This window comes from Selaginella moellendorffii, unplaced genomic scaffold (assembly GCF_000143415.4).
Source record: "Selaginella moellendorffii unplaced genomic scaffold, v1.0 SELMOscaffold_10, whole genome shotgun sequence".
NCBI lineage: Eukaryota > Viridiplantae > Streptophyta > Lycopodiopsida > Selaginellales > Selaginellaceae > Selaginella > Selaginella moellendorffii.
The window spans coordinates 897758-917218 of NW_003314271.1; the positions used below are offsets into that span (position 1 = coordinate 897758).

The 19461-nt window shown below is 46.9% G+C and overlaps 4 protein-coding genes across 8 annotated transcripts; 1 reads left to right on the forward strand and 3 right to left on the reverse strand.

Moving 5' to 3' along the window:
- Positions 1–3411: 3411 nt before the first annotated feature.
- LOC9631278 (calmodulin-binding receptor-like cytoplasmic kinase 2) lies at positions 3412–6038 on the reverse strand. The gene is made up of 3 exons (XM_002968402.2): positions 5199–6038; positions 4686–5134; positions 3412–4329 (listed from the first exon to the last, which is right to left on the reverse strand). Exons 1-3 carry the CDS (start codon positions 5698–5700, stop codon positions 3502–3504), a joined length of 1779 nt encoding a protein of 592 aa, XP_002968448.2. The 5' UTR covers positions 5701–6038; the 3' UTR covers positions 3412–3501.
- Positions 6039–6108: 70 nt separating this feature from the next.
- Positions 6109–8641, reverse strand: LOC9650106. The gene is made up of 11 exons (XM_024673532.1): positions 8260–8641; positions 8060–8176; positions 7901–8001; positions 7768–7839; positions 7633–7714; positions 7494–7574; positions 7234–7272; positions 7127–7183; positions 6927–7070; positions 6746–6874; positions 6109–6690 (listed from the first exon to the last, which is right to left on the reverse strand). Exons 1-11 carry the CDS (start codon positions 8494–8496, stop codon positions 6583–6585), a joined length of 1167 nt encoding a protein of 388 aa, XP_024529300.1. The 5' UTR covers positions 8497–8641; the 3' UTR covers positions 6109–6582.
- Positions 8642–10738: 2097 nt separating this feature from the next.
- LOC9650107 (ABC transporter C family member 8) lies at positions 10739–16558 on the reverse strand. Its single transcript, XM_002968404.2, has 13 exons — positions 16212–16558; positions 14420–16146; positions 13911–14180; positions 13514–13834; positions 13379–13465; positions 12695–13318; positions 12471–12635; positions 12129–12414; positions 11859–12073; positions 11491–11796; positions 11375–11438; positions 11082–11321; positions 10739–11018 (listed from the first exon to the last, which is right to left on the reverse strand). Exons 1-13 carry the CDS (start codon positions 16234–16236, stop codon positions 10912–10914), a joined length of 4437 nt encoding a protein of 1478 aa, XP_002968450.2. The 5' UTR covers positions 16237–16558; the 3' UTR covers positions 10739–10911.
- Positions 16559–17221: 663 nt separating this feature from the next.
- On the forward strand, positions 17222–17965 carry LOC112345810. Of its 5 annotated transcripts, none has more exons than XR_002992175.1 (3): positions 17222–17438; positions 17506–17604; positions 17660–17965. XR_002992175.1 is itself a non-coding variant. In XM_024673291.1 (3 exons), the coding sequence occupies exons 1-3, from the start codon at positions 17262–17264 to the stop codon at positions 17725–17727; spliced, it is 348 nt and encodes a 115-aa protein (XP_024529059.1). In that variant the 5' UTR covers positions 17222–17261; the 3' UTR covers positions 17728–17965. The 5 variants fall into 5 exon arrangements, 4 of the variants coding, with proteins under 4 accessions (XP_024529059.1, XP_024529061.1, XP_024529060.1 ...); XM_024673291.1 differs by having other exon boundaries at positions 17502–17604; XM_024673293.1 differs by having other exon boundaries at positions 17502–17604; positions 17677–17965.
- The last annotated feature ends 1496 nt before the right edge of the window (positions 17966–19461 follow it).

The following is a 19461-nucleotide window of genomic DNA, read 5'->3' on the forward strand; positions in this document are numbered from 1 at the left end:
AGCAACGATGTTGGAGAGAGCAGACAAGCTGTGGAAAATGAATGGGGTAAGGACACCATCCTTGGCAAAACATATAATAATGTTCAGCATCACTAGATTTATAAGCATTGCAACAAAGAGTATAGAGGGTTTTGAAGCGTCGCCGGGCATATTTGGGGCAAATCCTAAGTCACCAAATTGCTTTGTGTGAGGCTATGCCGAGTTGCAATTGCTCCACATCACTGAGTTCTGCTCAAATTATCTTTTGGATAAGTCTTCCAAAAGACTTCTTAGTTCTTATGCTCGGCTACCCAAATGCCAAAAAGGGAACTACCTACTACAAGATCAAATGCCCAAATGTTGCATAGGGACATAGAGAGTAGAGGCAATGGAGAATCTATGAGGCAATCCTCTTAGGGAAGCTCTATGTACTCAATTGGAAGTGCAACTTTTGATGGCCATTTGCCTACAAACATACAGTTTATTGCAAATGTCAAGTTGGGGCATTTAGGAAGCAAAACTCAAATGACTCTCAAATAGTTCTTTGAAAATCAATATCACCAAAATGCAAACATGACTATGAGGAGGTTCATCTATGCTCATGCTCTTCCTTTTAACATAATCTGTTCACCTTTTTGGGAAGACATAGTGGATGCTTTACTTCTTGTTAGAAAGGGATACAAATCCACTATAATCAAATATAAAGGACTTTGTGTTTAGCATTTGAATGAAGAATGTCAAAGTCTGAGGGAGAGGATGCAATTAATCAGAGAAGGATGGAAACATTATGGTTATAATATTATCTTGTATGGATGGCAATGCAGTAGGAAGAGGTTGATTATCAACTTATTGGCTGTGAGTTGTCAAGGTTGTGTTTCTTAAAATCAATTGATGCATTAGATGCAATCAAGAGTGGTTTATATCTCTATGAGCAGGTAGTGATTCTGGAAGTTGTACTTGAGAATGTTGCCCAATTGGTCACAAATAATGCAGCCAATTGCGTAAGTATGGGCCAACTTATGATGGAGGAATTCCCTCATATATCATACATGTTTGTTGTGTTTGCCATGTTCTTGATTTGTTATGCAAAGATATTAGCAAATTTGAATGGGCACAACTATTGATTAGTGGATGTGAAAAGCTGGTTACCTTCTTTACGAAGAAACCAAGTTTCCCACTTGAGTTAGTTGAGAAATTGGTCAATGACCGTGTACTTAGATCGGATAAACATAAGGTAGGAACCCTATGTGTTTCTTGCTGAGCATACTCAACTTGGTTTGAGAAACTCCTGTCATTGGCTTGCACTTGCTAGTATCAAGAACTCCCGCGATATTGAGATTGGTCCCTTAATATCGCTAGATGATAGCTTACCGTGTCTGCCAAACACCCTCGCTATCATACCCTTTGTGTTAGTCTCATTTTGGTCCCAAATGTTATTTATGGAAAGTGTCCAGATTTGCTCATTTGGCATATCTACGGAATGTAGAGATCGTCCTGAACACAATGGTGTTCGTCCCGTGTCCAAATTCGCAATCTAAGGACATTCCATATTTAGTAAGTTTCAAGCTTGTCCCAGAGACTAACTCCTGATACTAAGGGAGGCTTGGGGTGAAAGCCCAAAGCGTGTGTTCCTCTAGGGGGGGGGGATGTGGGGGGTTCCAAATGCATAGTAGGGATAGTGGGTAGGTCGGGCATGGCCGACCAACCTGAGGCATAGTCTAGCTCCCGCTTGCGTGCTTGTCCTTGTTCTGCGTCCGGCTTGGGTCTAAGCCCAAGTTCCATTCCATGCTAGTTGGTGGAGTACCCATGTCCTCGCGTTAGGCCACCGGTATGCCGAAATAGCGCCAGACTTCGTTTGGCTCCGTTTTGCGTGCTGGTCCTGGCATTAGGATGCTGGTTGCTCCAGGACTGTTCCAAGTCGCTCCGGGCTCCTGTCCCTTCGCTCCTTGGGCTTTATGCTCGAGAGTTGCTCCGTGGTTTAGTTCCGTCACTCCTTGGCTCCATGCTTGGGAGTTTGGCACCGTTCCTTTGTTCAGTGGCCCAAGGCCCTGAACCTCGGGTTCCTATGGACACGTGGCATGGACACGTGGCATGTGACACGTGGCATCTGTCACGTGGCACAAAGAGGGTTTAGGTTCCGCTTCGTGGTGTTATCCTATGGTAAATCACTATAGGATAAAGGGTCAAAACCACGTGCGCTACATACATGGTTGTTGTGTTTGCCATGTTCTTGATTTGTTATGCAAAGATATTAGCAAATTTGAATGGGCACAACTATTGATTAGTGGATGTGAAAAGCTGGTTACCTTCTTTACGAAGAAACCAAAGCTTCTAGCTACTTTCCGAAAGATTGCACCATGGGATATTGTAAAGCTAACAACAACACAATTTGCTTATAGCTACTTGGTTATAAGCCAATTCGTTGATGAGAAAATGCTATGGAAGAACAATGAGTTTTGGATACAATGTTCTGAGCTTCTCATGATCATGGCCCTAATTCTAAAGCTATTAAAAATAGCTGATAAAGATGGTGTAAGGATGGGCATCATCTTTGAAGCTATTGATCAAATGCAAGAGCAGAAATTGGCTGATGATGATGTGGTGGACAAGTAGAGAATTGAAACATTTAAATCATTCATATACAACAATGATCAATCTGATCCAAACCATTGGCTCATGATGCACAATCTTCTACAAAGTATTGGCTGTTGTTTACATCTTTTGTGAATGGACATAGAAGAGGATGTTGATACCCATGCATACTTTGAAGAGATTTCAAAGGGGGATTTGAAGGTTGAGGAAAAGTTAATGCTTTAATTTCATGATTTCAAGAAAAATTGACCTACAGAGATGAGACGTAATCTGGCATCTCAAAGAAACATGTGTAAGAAAAGGATGTTTTGGTGGGGAGGTATAGATCTCAACTCCCTGACCTGCAGAAGGTGGCTATATGAGTTCTCAGCCAATGCATTTCAGTTTTTGATGCTGAAAGAAATTGGAGCACCTGGAGAATTGTTCAGTCTAAGAGAAAAGCTCAGTTGCTAGTTGTGAACATTGAAAAGTTAATGTATTGTTAGACTAACTTGAAATTAGTCCAACTCATAGAGACAAAGGCCACCCCTTGTAAGAAGATTGATCCAGATGATTTGGATTTAAAGCCAATTGGGAGAGGCTTTGCATATGCAGTAAAGGATGGAAGAATCCCAAGAACTTTTATAGAAGATAAATGATAATGTTGTCGAAGATGAGGTTGACAATAGTGATTGAGAAGGATATTCGAATATTTAAAATATTTGTTTAGAACCTTTTACATTTCTTTAGGTTTTTAGGTTTGTTACTGACAAACGCGTTTCCACGTTTGCAAACACATTTGGATTTATGTGTTTGGAACATTTGTGCGTTTGCTCCGTAAGTATGATTTTTTCTTCTTCATTATCTTGTATTTCTCTCCTTTTTGAGCATTGCCTGATCGAATAGACGAAGAACATACGAAGTTTTCTGAAAGAAAAGTTACAAAACTAATTACATGCTGCTGGAGCTATCGTTTGGTGACGTGCTATTGCTGGGCCATTGCATTTGCACAGACGTGGGCGAGCTCCTAGTATGTTTCTTATCATCATCGACCACTTCCACCTTCCTGATCGCCACCATCTGCTCCAGGTAGCGCTGCTTCCCCTCCTCCTCGATCGCACGAAGCCTCGCTGCCACATCCTTCATGCATGGCCTGTCCTCCTTCTCCGTTGCCAGGCACTCAAACCCGAGCTCCGCCACGCACTCCACCATCCTCTGCCGCACGCTATCTTCCCCCGCCCCAAGCCGCGGATCCACCAGCTTGTCCAGCTCGCCGCACTGGATCCGCGACACCGCCAGCGCCGCCAGGTTGATCTCCTTCCTCTCCCTGGCCATGTCCACCGCCCGCTGCGACGACACGAGCTCCATGAGCACCACCCCGAGGCTGTAGACGTCGCTCTTGTCCGTGAGCTGGTAGCTCTGGTGGTAGTCCGGATCCAAGTAGCCGGGAGTTCCCTGTGGCGCGGTGGTGATGTGCGTGAGCTCCAGCGATGGGACGAGGCGGGAGAGACCAAAGTCGCCCACTTTGCAGTGGTACCGCTCGTCCAGGAGGATGTTTGTGGACTTCACGTCGCGGTGGTAGCAGACGTTTGTGTGGAGGAAGGCGAGGGCCTCGGCGCACTGGACCGCGACAGTGAGGCGGGCGTCCCAGCCGAGGTAGTCGCGCGGGTTGTCGTAGAGGTGGTCGGCTAGAGTTCCATGGGCCACGAACTCGTAGACGAGGAGGAGCTCCTGCTCGATGCAGCAGCCGTAGAGCCGGACGAGGTGGGGATGAGTTACCTGTGTAGGAAAGACGATTGAAGTTAGCAAGTCTGGAGGATTCGTGCGTAGGGGAACGACTGCGTACGAGATCAAATATGATCAAAGCAATATAAGTCAAGAAGATTAAGGTGACAATGCATGAAACGAACAAGTCGGAGTAATGCAAGTCAAGAAGAATAAAGTGGCAATGTATGAAACGAGTGCTTGAAACGAAAAGATCAAGTCCGAGGTACGTATCCTATTCTTTATTCTAGGACAACTCATGAAAAGATGATGAACGAGAGGACACACAACAAAAAAAACCATGCAGTTCTTCCAAGAAAAGATGGAAAAGATGGAAAAGATTTTGTCATGAAAACTCGAGGTAAGCTTACCCGAGAGAGGATGGTAACCTCGTTGTCAAACTGGTACTTCCCCTGGGCATTCCAAGGATTGAGCTTCTTGACGGCCACCAGCCGGCCATCCCGGAGCTTCCCCTTGTAAACAGTCCCAAACCCTCCATCTCCGAGCCGGCCATCCTCGGAGAAATTGTTGGTCGCCTCCTGGAGCTCCCTGTAGCTAAACCGGCTGCTATTGCTCCCACCATCGCCATTCTCCACAGTAACGCTCACGCTGCTACCGTAACTGTTGCTAGTGCCATAGCTCCCGCTGTTGTTGCTGTAGACAATCCGGCCACTCTTGGAGAGAAGCTGCGGCGGCGGCTGCTTTGGATCATCGCCCAGAATCAATCCTCGCTGCTTCGCTGCGAGCCGCCGCCGCCTCGCAACGCAGCACACGCATCCCAGCAAGAACAAGACACCCAAGCCACCACCTACGGAGCCACCTTTAATAAGAGACAAAGATAGATTTAGGCTCGATCGAGAGAGTGATAAGTTTCTCTTGCGTACCAACAATCGCTCGAGTCTTGCTCGTGCGCCCACTGCCCAAGCTCGGAGAACTTAGACTAGCGGACCGGGAGCAGTTGACGACGGTGGCCAGGTGCAGCTGCAAGAGGTCCGGGTTGCAAGAATAGTCTGGACGATCGAACTGGATCACGGCGTGATATCTAGACTCGTCCCCTGGGGCTGGAGGCGTTGGGTAGCAGCCAAGGCCGTCGCGCCATTCTCCAATCACTCGAATCCCGCAGGAAGTATCGATCCGGCAAGTACGAGCCGCGCAAAGAGCCGGCGGCGAGCGGTCGACCACCACAAAGGGGGCAAGGAATGCAACGATAGTGTAGCTTTCATTGCTTATGCGGACCTTGTCGTCCTCACAGCTGAGAAAGAATGGAGAGTCTTCGCAAGAGAACGGCGGTGGGATCACTACCTGCCCACAGTTCCCAGGCTTGCATCCCTGGCCCGAGGTGCCATACAGCGCGAGAGCTAAGAGAAGCGCGATGGCGCACAACATCCCCTCGAATCCAAGTCGGAAACAGAAAACTCCCCTGTTCGTACTTCTCTCACCCGGAATTCGCTACCATCCCCAGGAGCAAGTGTCCCACGCGCAAACCCCGACTTCGAGAGGAGTCAAACCTTCGCTCGCTTCTCCGGAGCGGATGATAGAACCTTCTTCCTAGAATGATAGATTGTCACTCACACTGGCGAGCATTTTCCTCCATGCCATTTGGGTGGAGAAATTGCCCCACCGTCGTGGTTTCCACACGGATTAGCAGCCGCGAAAGGAGGAGGAAGGCACTGCGCCGCCGGGAAGATAGGACCCTCCTTTTGTTGACTCCATAGCTCTTTCTAATTAACCTGGCATTGATTCCTTGACAGTGGACTAAAAACCATAAGTGCCTTTTATCTTTTGACCCGACTCTTCGCGTGAAGCTTCTCTTTTATACATTACACTTTTTTTCTTTTTGACAGTAGACAAAAAAGAAGTCACTCTCTTTCTTCTTCTTCTTTCTTTTTGTTTCTTGGTTCTTTGTAAACTATGACTTGGCATAGATCGTTGTCCGTCACTGCCAACATAAATGAAAGCCCCGTTCCTTGTTGTTTCTCTCGAGTGATATCACCTGTGACACCTTCTTCTTCCGGCCAGTCACTCCTTCCCTTCGACGATTCAATGGCTTCTCCTCGGGGCGCTGACGGGCAGATTTGAGAGTTTGACACTCTCAAAGCTGTGATTTTCTTTGCTAGCTCCCAACCTTGTCTTTTCTTCCATCGCTATAAATTTGCCGATTCTACACATCCGAGCGTAACGAGAGTGAAGAGTAGAACCCCACGCACGCTCTTGGACCTCGTCCTCTTCCATTTCCTCGCCTCCTACTTAGCTTCCATCTGCATTATATCACAGGCTCAAACTCCTTGCCTGTTCTACGCCGGTAACCATTGCCGTGATGTTATTAGTTCCTTCGGCGATCTCACCCGCCGCGAATCCAAAAAAGTCAGTCTCGTTCTGCAAATGCGCTGTTAGCCCCGAGCAAATCAAAGCCCATAAAAGCTCTACTTACATTGTGCAGGAGCTTCGACACTGCTCCTCTCGAAAACTTTCTAGCGAACAAAAAGCAGGCTCTGGGAATGCCATTGCAGCTACACCATTCCGTCCGGCCTTCCGTTTCATACTTGATGCTGTGAATTCCCTGAAAACGGTTTTCCAGTGTCTAAGTTGCCATGCTAAACGAGATAACACACCTTAATGTCTTTGATTGTCTGTGCGGAGACGTCTGCTGTGTTGAAGGTTACCGGATGCCAACGATCGTTCTCGCGTCTGTCAGATGCCTTCCAGAGTGTGTAAGTCAGCGTTCTCCTCTCGATCTCGTTTTCCACTGTTTTGATCTATAATAAAGTATAGAGTTAAAATGCAAGACACGAGGAGCAAGCGTCAAACACACCGCCAACAAGGTCTGGATGTAATGCTCATCCGGAACGCAGTCGTTTTCCGAACTAGTCTGCAAAAAAGCATCCCATATGTGAGAGTGAAAACAAGCAGCCGCCATACCATTCCATATTTCCTTCCAGCTTGTGGTTGCATATCCCGCTGCGATCACAAACTTTTTTCAGTAAAAAAACAAATAAACAACGACGACAAATATCCTGTTTCATTGCATGCTTCCTCTTCGTGCTTAAGCTAACCTTATGCTGATCATTTGAGACCGCTTTTTGCTTGAGTTGCGAGAACCTCTGCAAAGGAGCTCACAAACTAGCTTCGAAATGCTCTAACTCGACAAAGATCCATGGTGGCACTTATAAGTACTCTACCTTGCAATGCTCGTAGAATTTCAGCAGTATCCTAGAGTCCCCAACAACAATCTCTGCGTGCTTTCTCAGGAGCATGAACCACTGTGTCGAAGGAGGAAAGGACACAGTCAAACTTCCGAATAACGCTTGCGGAGCTTACCTGTGATCCTTTCCTCCATTTCTCATGTGTAACAGTCGGAAACATGCGAAAGTTATAGCGTGTGTTCTTGCTTTCGATAAAACTGATAGAAAAAGAAAACCGGTGTTCATAACATGTAGAGTGTGTCGCATTTACCTGTCAACAAAACTCTTCGGAGACGAAGTTATATACTTATAGATGTAATTAAAACTGTATAGAGGTATGCAGCTGGAACATCGCGAGATAAAACTGATCAGAATGAAGCAGCGTCGAAAAACAAAAAGGTCACCTATCGGACAGTAAAACAAAATGAGAAAGAGAAGCATCCTGTAGAGCTCTATGAAGTAAAATACGCTCAGCATCGATCATACTCGCCTCACCCCACTCCACCTGCAAAAATGATGTGATCAAATGGGTGAAAAAGAAAAGGAAGAAAAGGTGATGCTACCATGACACTATTGTTGATCTGCCGGTTCCAGAAGAAAGAAGACTCGGTGTTTGTGGCATCGTAGACAAATCCAGGCCGAGCGTGAATATAGATGCTATACAAGTGTTCTTGAGCACCCTGAGAGAAGAACAAGAAAAAAGAATGAGCAACTGTGCTGTGACTGTAAACGAAGAAAGGAAAATGCGCAAGACAATCTATACCTTGAAGAAAAGGTCCCAAACTTCTTCAACAGCTAAACGATTGCGAGCTAGAAACAAGAGAGCGATCCTCGGCGCACCGATCTTCTCAGGCACGGTGGCACGAATGCTGGCCGCGGGCATCGGCATTGTGCCCGGGGAAGATGGAAATCTGAGACCGCACAGCGCTAGGAAGAATAACAAGGCGAGCACGGAGATCCTCCACTTCCATCGGTGAAATATCGACGGCCTCTTCTTCATGGCTGGCGTCCTAGAGGCCGCGATCCATCCACGGCGTCCCCTTGTTGTCCCTACCTCTCGGATCTCCCGATCGTCTCCTCAAAGACGCCCGTGGCGTGCTATCTCGGAGGACTCCGCCATGGAAATAGGAATTAGGGCTCCACCAGATTATTTTAGGTGCTCTGTTTTAGGGCTTTAACACAAAAGGTTATTTTAAAGGTCAGGATATAACGAATTCTAGTTAATAGTAAAATGAAGAAAACAATGTTACAAAAGAATGAATCACCAAGTTAATTCACTTCTATATATAAAATTAATTTAATTTATTAATATTTTAAAATTTATATTTAATTTATTTTGTAATGCAATTCTTATGTACTTGAAGAGAAAATTGAAGCATATTAAAGAAAAAAAAAATGAATATATGATTATACTAGTTTAAATATAAATGTTTATCTAGATAATTTATATATTTACATGTATATATCTGATGATAATTTGTTTATTAAAATAATATAAATTTGTTTAAATAAATATACTAATAGTAAACTAGGTTTTAAAATTAATATTATAATAAAAAGATACAAGAAAAATTCTGATTACTTTTCACTTTTTCTGTTTTTTTTTACTTAATAACTTTTGGAATAATAGCAATGACTATGTATCTCAAGAAGACTTAAATATTCATTTTAACAGCTCAATCAAATAATTTACTATAAAAAGGCAGACACAGAGACTACTTAAAAATGCTCTTCACATCAATTACTACCTGGAAAAGTTTACTCTAGTTGTATAGCTTATCTAATGAACAGGATTGGTTTCAAAATCTAATATTCAAAAAATCTTAATTACTATAGACATAAAAATCTGGGTGACGATTGTTTACCCTAGGCTGTCGTGCCCACCTGAGACTTGAGTGAACCTAGATTACTTTTACCAATATTGTGAAAAAAGTCATGCTTTCCCTGCTGTTTAGTATTTTTCTCAAATTATTTGAGCTGCGCTTGACAGTACGTATCGTGGATAATCTCTGGTTGCCGAAGGTGGAACCCGGTGTCTCGTCTTTCACGAGTATTAACATCATTGAAAAGTACAATAGTTTGCTGACGTGATTTTATTGGAGCTCACAAAAAAGTTGACAAACTTTTCTTTGTTTTCAACAAACTTTGGACGTGGAATGTGCCAAGCACGTCCACAACCGATTCTTCTGCCCATTCGCACAGTCTTGCTGCTTCCCATAACCCCCAACAAGATCTTGGACGTCAGATTTGACCTTTTCTGCACCTTTATGAGGATTGTTTAACAAGTTATTCCATTTACTTTTAATGCTGGAAATAGATCCAATACCTCATTTGTTTCACCAGAGGGCTGAAGTTGCACATAAGAAAGATCCCCTTTGGAAGTAAAACTTGTCACAACTTCCTGCCTTGCATAATGATTGCTCAGTGGCGGAGGAGCCATGCCCAGCTCAATTCCTTCCACATTTGCGCTATCCCTCAGCTTGGCAAGCTTTCCCGCAGGACTTCTGACAACCTCCCCCCTGCCACCTTTTCTCTTTCCACCAGTGGCGAGGCTGAGGCTGAGGCTGAGGCTGAGACCAACAATCTCCTCCGAGATCTCCATCCCAGCGTCGTCTGATCTCATCTCAGAAACTGGCAATGTTTGTCCTCGAAAACTGCTGCTCGATGCAGACCTCGAGTCGAGCGTAAGGGTGTAGCCTTCGCCCGGATGCTGCACAATGTATCTCAGCTTGCACCCGATGCTGCAAAACTTGAACTTCCCGTTTTCCAGATCCGCGATCTCCTCGGGCGTCCGGTGCTTTTCCTTGCCGGTGGAGTGCCTCCGGCCACACGAGATGCAGATTTGGGCCTTCCCCTGCGGGCTCTGCTGGTTGGACGTGGGGCGGTCGATGTAAACGCCGAACTTGAAGTTGCAGTAGTACCACTGCACGTCGCTCACGTCCAGGAGGTGTTTGATCTCATCGACCCTGATGGACATCTGCCGCGAGGATTTGAGGATCTTGACGATTTCGTGGGGGTTGTCGTCATGGCACGCATCGCAGACGACGTCCTCGCAGCGAGTGCAGAAGTTCTTGAAGGTGCGAGAGCACACGCACTTCAGGCCCAGTTGATTCTCGGGCCGCGTGATGCGAGCCAAGGAAATCAGCATTGGCAACCACTTTGGACCTTGGCTCTTTGAATCCATTAACGCTGCCCTAGGAAAAGAAAGCGTTCAATATATACAGTACTTTCAAAGGGATAGCAAAAAGGAAGCACTATTTTAGTAAAATATATTATCACAATCTATCCACCGGAATTAAACCTTTTTAATAAATGAGAACGAGAAAATTTTTGCTAAGATTATCGCCGTGTTCTGACTCTATTTTATTGAACTCACGACGTTCCTACACTACCTCAGTGACAACAAAAACGGCGCTCACTTGCCACCACCGCTTTGAGCCCAGTACTCTTTGACAAGCTTTGCGAACAGAGAGTCCGGATTCTGGAGAAGCTTTTGAGGACTCTCGTACTCTGCCAATCGACCTGTTCGGTTTTCGAGGTTTAGAAATCCGAGAGCACAAAAGAGACAAAAAAACTACCACTTACCATCGTGCAGTGCCATAACTCTATCGCTGTCAATCACCGTTGGTATCCTGTGAGCGACCGTCACCACGGTGCACGAAGCAAACTCCTCCCTTATGACTTTCTGGAGGACTGCATCCGTGGTTGAATCGATAGAGGCCGTAGCTTCGTCCAGAACCAGAATTCGCGACCGTCGGAGGAGAACACGACCGAGACAAAACAGCTGCCTCTGCCCCGCGCTCCAGTTTCCACCCTCATCAGCCACTACAAAGGCATGTCATTAACAAAACCAGGGGAAAATGGAGACTTTATAGTACCTCCTGATTCAAGCTGTTCCGGCAGTGATCGGATCACGTCACCCATTTGACATTTGTCAAGAGTCTGAAGAAAATTCTGCTTAACACAAAGAAAAAAAAGGTTGAAACAAACTTACCTCCCATATTTCCTGGTCAGAATAAGAACCGAGCGGATCCAAGTTCGACCGTACTGTTCCACGGAAGAGCGTTGGTTCCTGAGGTATGATCCCCAACTTCGTTCGCAAATCCCGAAGCCCGATAGAGCATATGTCGATTCCGTCGATTAGAATTGTTCCACCGACTGGCTCCACAAGACGAAACAAAGCTCCAATCAGCGTCGTCTTCCCACTGCCGGTTCTCCCAACAACACCAACTTTGTGGCCTCCTTGAATGGTGCAGCTGATTCCTCTGAGCACCAGAGGCGAGTTTGGCCGGTACCGGATCTAAAAAAAATGTTTCGCGTCATGCTCGGACTGGAATGCTCGGACTGAAATAGCTTTATTACCTGAAGTTTTTCCAGTACGATCTCTCCCTTGCTAGGCCATTCAGGAGGTGGTCGGTTGTTCTCAATAATAGGTGGAGCCTCAACTGGGACATTCATGTATTGCTTGATACGCTCGACTGAGACAATGGTGTTGGCTAACTGGCAGTACCATTGTGTGAGAACCACAAGACTAATGTTCACGAGAGCTCCATACGAAAGTCCCATACCAGCAAGGCCTGAAAATACATGAAACGGTTGTGATACATGGATGTGGGATGGAGTTTTACATACCTGGGCCGATGTCGAAAGTCGACAGCATTATACCAAAAATGCACAGCAGCACAGTCCCGCACGATTCTACACGTAGCACAAGCCATTCCATCACCGAATAGTTATGCATATATAGAGAAACATCCTTGTCGAGAAGGACCAAGTTCTTCTGCCTGAACTCGTCTGCTACTCCGAAAGCTCGAATCGAAGTAACGCCGTTAATAGTCTCGCCAGACATGTTGACAATTGGTGCTTTCGTCATAGCGTTCAGCCTCATGAGCGACTGTGCAGTGGAGCGGAAATATTTCTGCCAAATCACAAATTTTAGCGCCAACAACAAAATTAAAAACTAACAACAGTTACCTCGACTCGTTTGATCATGTACAACATCGGTATGACGAAGACGAAGTACGGCCAGACCACGTAAATCAGTATGATGAAAACGCTGGGAAGATCAAACAGGAACCCGATTATGATGTTCGAGATTTGGTTGAGGTCGATGTCCAGTAAACTCATGTCATTCGAGGCCTGATCCAGACTCACCCGTAAGCTCACGGAAAAAGGTAAAAGGTAAAAACGAGACTTACCCTGCTCAGAATCCTTCCTGTCGGTGTTGAATCGAAGAAGGACATTGGCGCCTTGAACAGAGAATCCATCAATCTGTAGAAGAACTCCCTAGAAGCCTTAAGCCCCATAGCAATATGAGCTCTCATCCTTATGATAAAACAAAAGCTCGTCGACCAGGAGATCAAAGTGTATCCACCAACAAGCAGCTTCGCATTGATGTCCGGATTCTGAACCTGGATTGCGAGATATAAACTTGCGGCAGCCTGACCAGCAACCAGACCCGCCTGCGCGACTAGATCCACAATGAAGAAAAATCTCGCCTTGGAGATTGTCAGATAATCCTTGTAAGGCTGGAGACCCAGGTCTCCAACCCCCATCTCTTCCTTCTCGGTCAGTTGAGAAGCCGTGAACGATTCGCTATGATCTTGCTGCTTTTTGCTGGAATTCCTTCTTACGATACTGATGTGCCTCTTGAACTCAGGGTCCTTGTTAGATTTGCTTTCACTCATCTGCTGCTCCTGCTGCTGATTGTTGAAGTTATCCAAAGCCTCCTTGTGAGCATTGACAAGCTTCTCAAACGCGAGACCTGACTCAACTAGTTCGTCATAGTTACCACTCTGTAAGACTTCGCCATCTTGCATCACCTGCACACGGAAGTCGTTTGTGAGCTTGAGCTTATAATTCTGAAAAATCAAAACACTCACCAAAATCTTGTCAACCGCAGGTAGGAACTCTACTTGATGAGTAACGAGCAACACAGTTTTACCAGCCAATGCTTTCATAACACAATCCTGTTAAAACCCCTTTAGTAAACCAGAAAAGAAATCTCAGGAACTTACATGAAAGAGAGTTGCAGCTGTGTGAGCATCCACAGCACTGAAAGGATCATCCAGAAAATAGATATCCGAGTCGTAATACACCGCCCGAGCAAGTTGAATTCTCTGCTTCTGGCCACCGCTGAGATTTAGCCCCCTCTCGCCAATCTCAGTCTTGTCACCATGCGGAAGTATCTTCAAGTCGGATTCAAGAGCGCAAGCCTTGAGAACGTTCTGGTATTTCTGCTCGTCATAAGGTTTGCCAAATACCACATTGTCTCTTATCGTGCCAGTTTGGATCCATGCAGACTGAGAGACATAAGCCACTGTCCCATAGAGTTGCACCTACAGGAAAGAAAGAAAAAAAAAAAAAACACAATGAAAGAAAGATTCGTCAAACGTAAATAGAACATTAACTTACTGTTCCAGACATCTTGGGAATCTCTCCGAGTAAAGCGGACAACAACGACGTCTTGCCAGAGCCAACAGCACCACAAATGGCCACTTTATCACCGCGATGTATCTCAAAGTTTGCATTCTTGAGGCTCGGGTGTGAACCATCCCAGCTAAAGAATCCCCCTCGCGCGCGCACAACAACGTCGCTCCCCTTGAGAGACCTCCGATCGACAGCGTTTGTATCAACTTCTTCGTCCTGGAGGAACCTCCCGAGCCTTAACAGCGAGACTTTCACCTGGAAGAAGGAAAACGTGAGAGCAATTAAAAGAAAGAAATTGCAAGTCGTCAACACAAGATCCATGGAAAAGTTGACACATCAGCGGACGAATCCTACTGACAGGAAAACGATGCAATGACAAAGAAACCAGGAAACGTGGACAAGCATGAACAGCCCAGTGTATGATCTAAAAATCTAAAGAACGAAGTTGCGACTTTCAAAAAAAATTAAAGGAAAGATGGACGATGAGAACTCACCTGGGTGATGATCGCTAGAAGCTCGGGGACGATCCTCACGGGCTCCTGCGTGTTCCCAAACGCCGAGAAGACCGTGAAGATCACCGCGGCCGTGAGCTTGTTCCCGAGAAAGGCATACCCGGCAAGAGCAACCGCGACCGCCACCGTGTAGCTAAACCAAAACGTGATGAGCGAGACGCTCCTCTTGCCGTGCATGGATCCCAGCCACTGGAGCTCCTCCTCCCTGTGCTGCTTGATCAGCGTCTTGAATTCCTCCTCCCACGCCTGGAGCTTGATGATCTTCATGCTGGTGAGGATCTCCGTGGTAGCCCTCAATCGCTTGTCCTGCGCGACCATGAAATTCGTCTGCGCGCGCTGGAGGAGGCGGCTGGTGGGGATCTGGATGCACGCCGTAACGACGAGCACGGCAACGCACGCCAGGGTCGCCAATCCGATCGTCCCTACGAGAATGCCGATGGCGATCCCTAGCTGGAGGACGAGCGTCCATGTATAGTGCATCCACCACGCAAAATCCCCCAGCCGGTACGCATCCACGCCGATGTAGCTCACGATCTCGCCCGCGCCATGGCGCTGCTTGGCCGAATTCGCGAGCCGGAGCTGCTTCTCGTAGACCTCGGCGATGACGGCCGATCGCAGGCGCGCGCCGACGAGGCGCGATTGGAAGCTCCAGTGCCGCTGCGAGATGGACTGGAGGAATTTCGCGGCCGTGAGGCCGAGGATGATGGCGAAGCCCTCGACCCGGAAGAACCCTAATTTTTCCCCCTGGGGCTTTGCCACCGAGCGCACGAAGAAATACGTGAAGAGCGGCGAGGAGGAGAGCGCTAGGGTTCTTACGAGCGCCAGGAATCCGGTGTAGAGGAATTCCTTGCCGAAGCATCCGGCCAGCGCCTTGAAGACGGAGATCCTGGCGCCGTGCTTGCGCTGGAGCTCCAGGCGCTGCGCGAAATCGAGGTGATTGGTCTGGGCGCTATACTCCGGTGGAAGATCGGGGATGTCCTGGAGCTCCAGCGGCCTGGAATGGCCGAGGTCGAGCAGTGGATTCATCCACGAGAAGGAGAGCTGGCTCCAGAATCCCGCAGTCGCTAGCGGCGTCACATTCTTCTCGGGGATCTCTACTCCGCCATCGCCGTTGAGCAGCGGCGTCGCGAGATCGCGCTCCTCGTCGCGCTGTTCTTGCCCGCTCCAGATCTCGCGGAGCTTCACCGCCGCCGCCGCAAGGAGGACGCAGCACACCGGCCACGCCGCGATGGAGAGAATGCCATAGACCGTGAGTGCCGACGAGGACTCCCGGACGAGCACCGCGATCGTCCACGCCGTGATCACCGTGTTCATCACGAACATCGCGATCCACCAGACGCAAGCTGTGACCTTCGCGGCGCGACGAACGCCGGACGCCATCGCCGAGTAGCCCACGCCGCCCCACGAGATCGTCTGGGCGAGCCAGAAGACCCAGACGATGGAATCGACCGGCCACTCGGTCGCGAGCAGCCATAGCAGCACCGCGAGCTGGGCGAGCGCGACCAGGCTCGCTAGAACGCCCACCACGATCGACCACCGCGACCTCCTCCTGGATCCAGTGTTCTTGCGCGATGCGATGTGGACGATCACGAAGGCGAAGAAGAAGGCGAGCTTGAGGATGCAAGTGATCGCGTTCTCGGTGCGCGGTAGCACCGCCCAGGAGGACTGGAACCGGGTGGAGCAAATCGATTGGAGCTGGATCCAAGCATCTGGCAAGAACAAAGCGATACGAACGAATCAGCGCCAAGAACACATCGATCTATCGCTCGCTCACCTTGGACCTCAGGTCGGACCTTCATCGCTGAGTCAAGTATCACTCCTCTCACGAAGAGCCAGCGACCATCTAGCGCTCCTCAATCCACCATAGCCGAGTGGATTCTACCTCAAATCCACCATAGCTAAGCTCTGCCTAGCTAGCTCTCGGAGGATGTGTGGTAGCGCGGGCGATCGATCGCTATGACTGAATTAATTGTAACCGGCGGCCTTGCTGGTCACTGCTCCTTCATTCATTCCAAATTCCTCGTCCTCCGGCCAAATTTTTTCGTGCCAGTACCAACAGAAGCAAAGCAAGGGAGCCGCGAGAGAGAGAGTTATCTTTCTTCCTCGGTGATGTGTCACTCTCCTCCGCCACGTCGGACTTTTCCGCCTATGACGTGGTCTAGCTGGACATAATTCTTAAATGCCCCATTTGTTACCTGGCGCGAACTGTCCGGCAAGAACCACGTGGGCGGCGATCTGACGGATACCGGCGTAACAGCTCGGCCCCAAATCGACGGCTCACAGGCCTGTGGCTCCCAGCCGAGCCACGCACTTGGAGCTTTGACGGGCAGCCAGGGGTGATATAATCAGTTGCTGGCTGGCTGTGGAGCTGACACATTTGTAGTTTGGAAAGAATCGAAATTCTCCAACCCAAACGTCCAGGTACATGATTCTTTGTATTCACAGATCGAAGGCACGCAACGCAGCAAGCAACTGAGATCTTTCCTCCAGCAAGGAGTGATTGAATTCTTCTCGAAAAGCTTGGGTCTCATCTGATCGTAAGTTTAGGGGGATCTTTGTGAAGGAGTCCTGGACACCGGATAAATGGAGGATGCTTTAGAAAATTTTGGGAAAACGCTGGCATTGAGGAGGCTTAGTCAAGCCCAACACTTGAGTCAATTGGCTCAATGCAAATTCCTCCCTTGTCTTTTTGTTTCCAGAAGTCCAACCCGATCGCCCACACTCCGATTTTTTAAGAGTGCATGGAATACAAAATGGACTCTTTCATTGACACGGAGTACGAAGATTTTAGGGTTCTATGGGGTTTTGATTTTAGGGCTTTCCCATGGAGAAGCGCAGGCGATCGCACGCCATCCACAAGCGGGCATGCTTCGCGAAGCTGGGCCCTGGGGCGAGGAAGGGGAAGACTACGAGCCCTAATTCTTCCCCGGGACCTGCGAATTTGGACAAGTATTTGAATGAAGAGGGGGAGTTGTGGGCGGAAAGAGTTTGTGGCGCAGTGGTGGGTTAAAATCTCTCCTTGTTTTTTTTTTTGAGGTGATCTTTAGTGAAGCTTTGCTAATAGATAGCCATGGCGTGTTTGAAGATGGTGGCTATGGAGCGTGCTGCCACCCTTGGTGACCTGAAGCTGGCCGGGGTTTTGAGTTGGGAAACTCTCCAGGGCATTTGTAAGTAAGATTTGGGCTTTGTTTGCTTGGCTCTTACTTAGGTTTGTTTTTCTAGCGATTGCTCTTGAGGAGTTTAGAGAGCAACGGCTTTCTGCTCGTCTGGCGGAATATCAAAATCATTGAAGAAAAGAGATGTGTTTTCTCTTTCTCAAGTTCTCAAGGACAAGAGAAGACATTGCAAGCAGGCCCCTTTTTGGAACTGAAAGAATTCAAGACATGTAGTCGGTAAATCACTCTTCTCTACGATAAAGCTTAGCGTGTAGGGTGCTACTGTAGTGTCAAGCCAAGTGTAAGTGCTGTAGTTGCAAGAGTTTTTTTCAATGTTTGAGTTGGACATTGCAAGAAAGTATTCCATTCTTCATGCTGTATTCTTCGTTTTGTGGCCCAAGGCCCTGAAATTTGGGTTTTACTCCAAGACATGTGGCATATGACATGTGGTATATAAAAGGTTTATAGTTATCCTATGGTTATTCACCATAGGGTAAAGGTGAAAACCACATGCATTTGGAATAATATTATCTTTATTAGGTTTATAAATGATTTTAATACCATAGGGTAAAGGTGAAAACCACATATTATCTTTATTAGGTTTATAAATGATTTTAACATTAAATTTAGTGAGCTTCTCTGGCTAGTGAGTTTACTTTCATGTAAGCCTTAACTATATAACAAAGTAGCTCAATATGTTATTATCTGTATAAACCTTGGTATGTCCACATAAATAATGTCTCTAATATTTTAACATTGCCACTATAGCACACAATCACAATTTTGCTACAACACAGCACCAATAATATAACTAGATATATCACAATGCACTTCAAAGAATTTATCAAGATCTGAAATCTTAAGAACAAAAACCGTAGTCAAGATCTCCTTCAACCGTACAAAAGCACGCTGACAAATTTGTGTCCAATAAAACTGAATACTACCTTTCATTAATTTATCAAGATCTGAAATCCTAAGAACAAAAACCGTAGTCAAAATCTCCTTCAACCGTACAAAAGCACGCTGACAAATTTGTGTCCAATAAAACTGAATACTACCCTTCATTAATTTAGTCAATAGAAGAACAATACTTGCAAAATTGCAAACAAACTTGCAATAATATCCCGTCAAACTGAGAGAGGAATGAACATCTAATACAGTAATTGGGATTTCCTAGGACTTCACCACTTCCACCTTCTTTGGATCCATTTTAATTATGCCACCACCAACTATATGTCCAAGAAAGTTTATGCGCAATTTGTGACACATAAATCCCTAAACCCCAAAATGGAGCTGAAAGGGTGCTACATGGTAGTGGCTGAAGCGAAAGCCAAATGAGTGTAACATGTTTGGACTAAAAGCTCTGACTTGAAAGGTCGAGAGCAAGAGTGGAACTCTCAATGAAGTGCTCAAAGAACAAGCACGAAGCGAGTAATAAGTGAGTCTTTAAAAAAGGGACATAAAAGGACCAACACATGACACGTGGAAGAGTCCAAGATAGACCTGAGATGGACCCGAGATGGAGTCCAAGATAGAGTCTTAGATGGACCCAAGATGGACCCAAGATGGAGTCCGAGATGGACCCAAGATGGAGTCTGAGATGGACCCGAGATGGAGTCTGAGATGGAGTCCGAGATGGACCCGAAATGGAGTCTAAGATGGACCCGAGATGAAGTCCGAGATGGACCCAAGATGGACCCAAGATGGAGTCTGAGATGGACCAGAGATGGACCCAAGATGGAGTCTGAGATGGACCGAGATGAAGTTCAAGATGGAGTCCAAGAAGAACCTGAGATGGAGTCCAAGGTTAAGACCAAAACTGAGACTGAGACCGAGACCAGGACTGAGACCGAGACAAAGGCCGAGGCC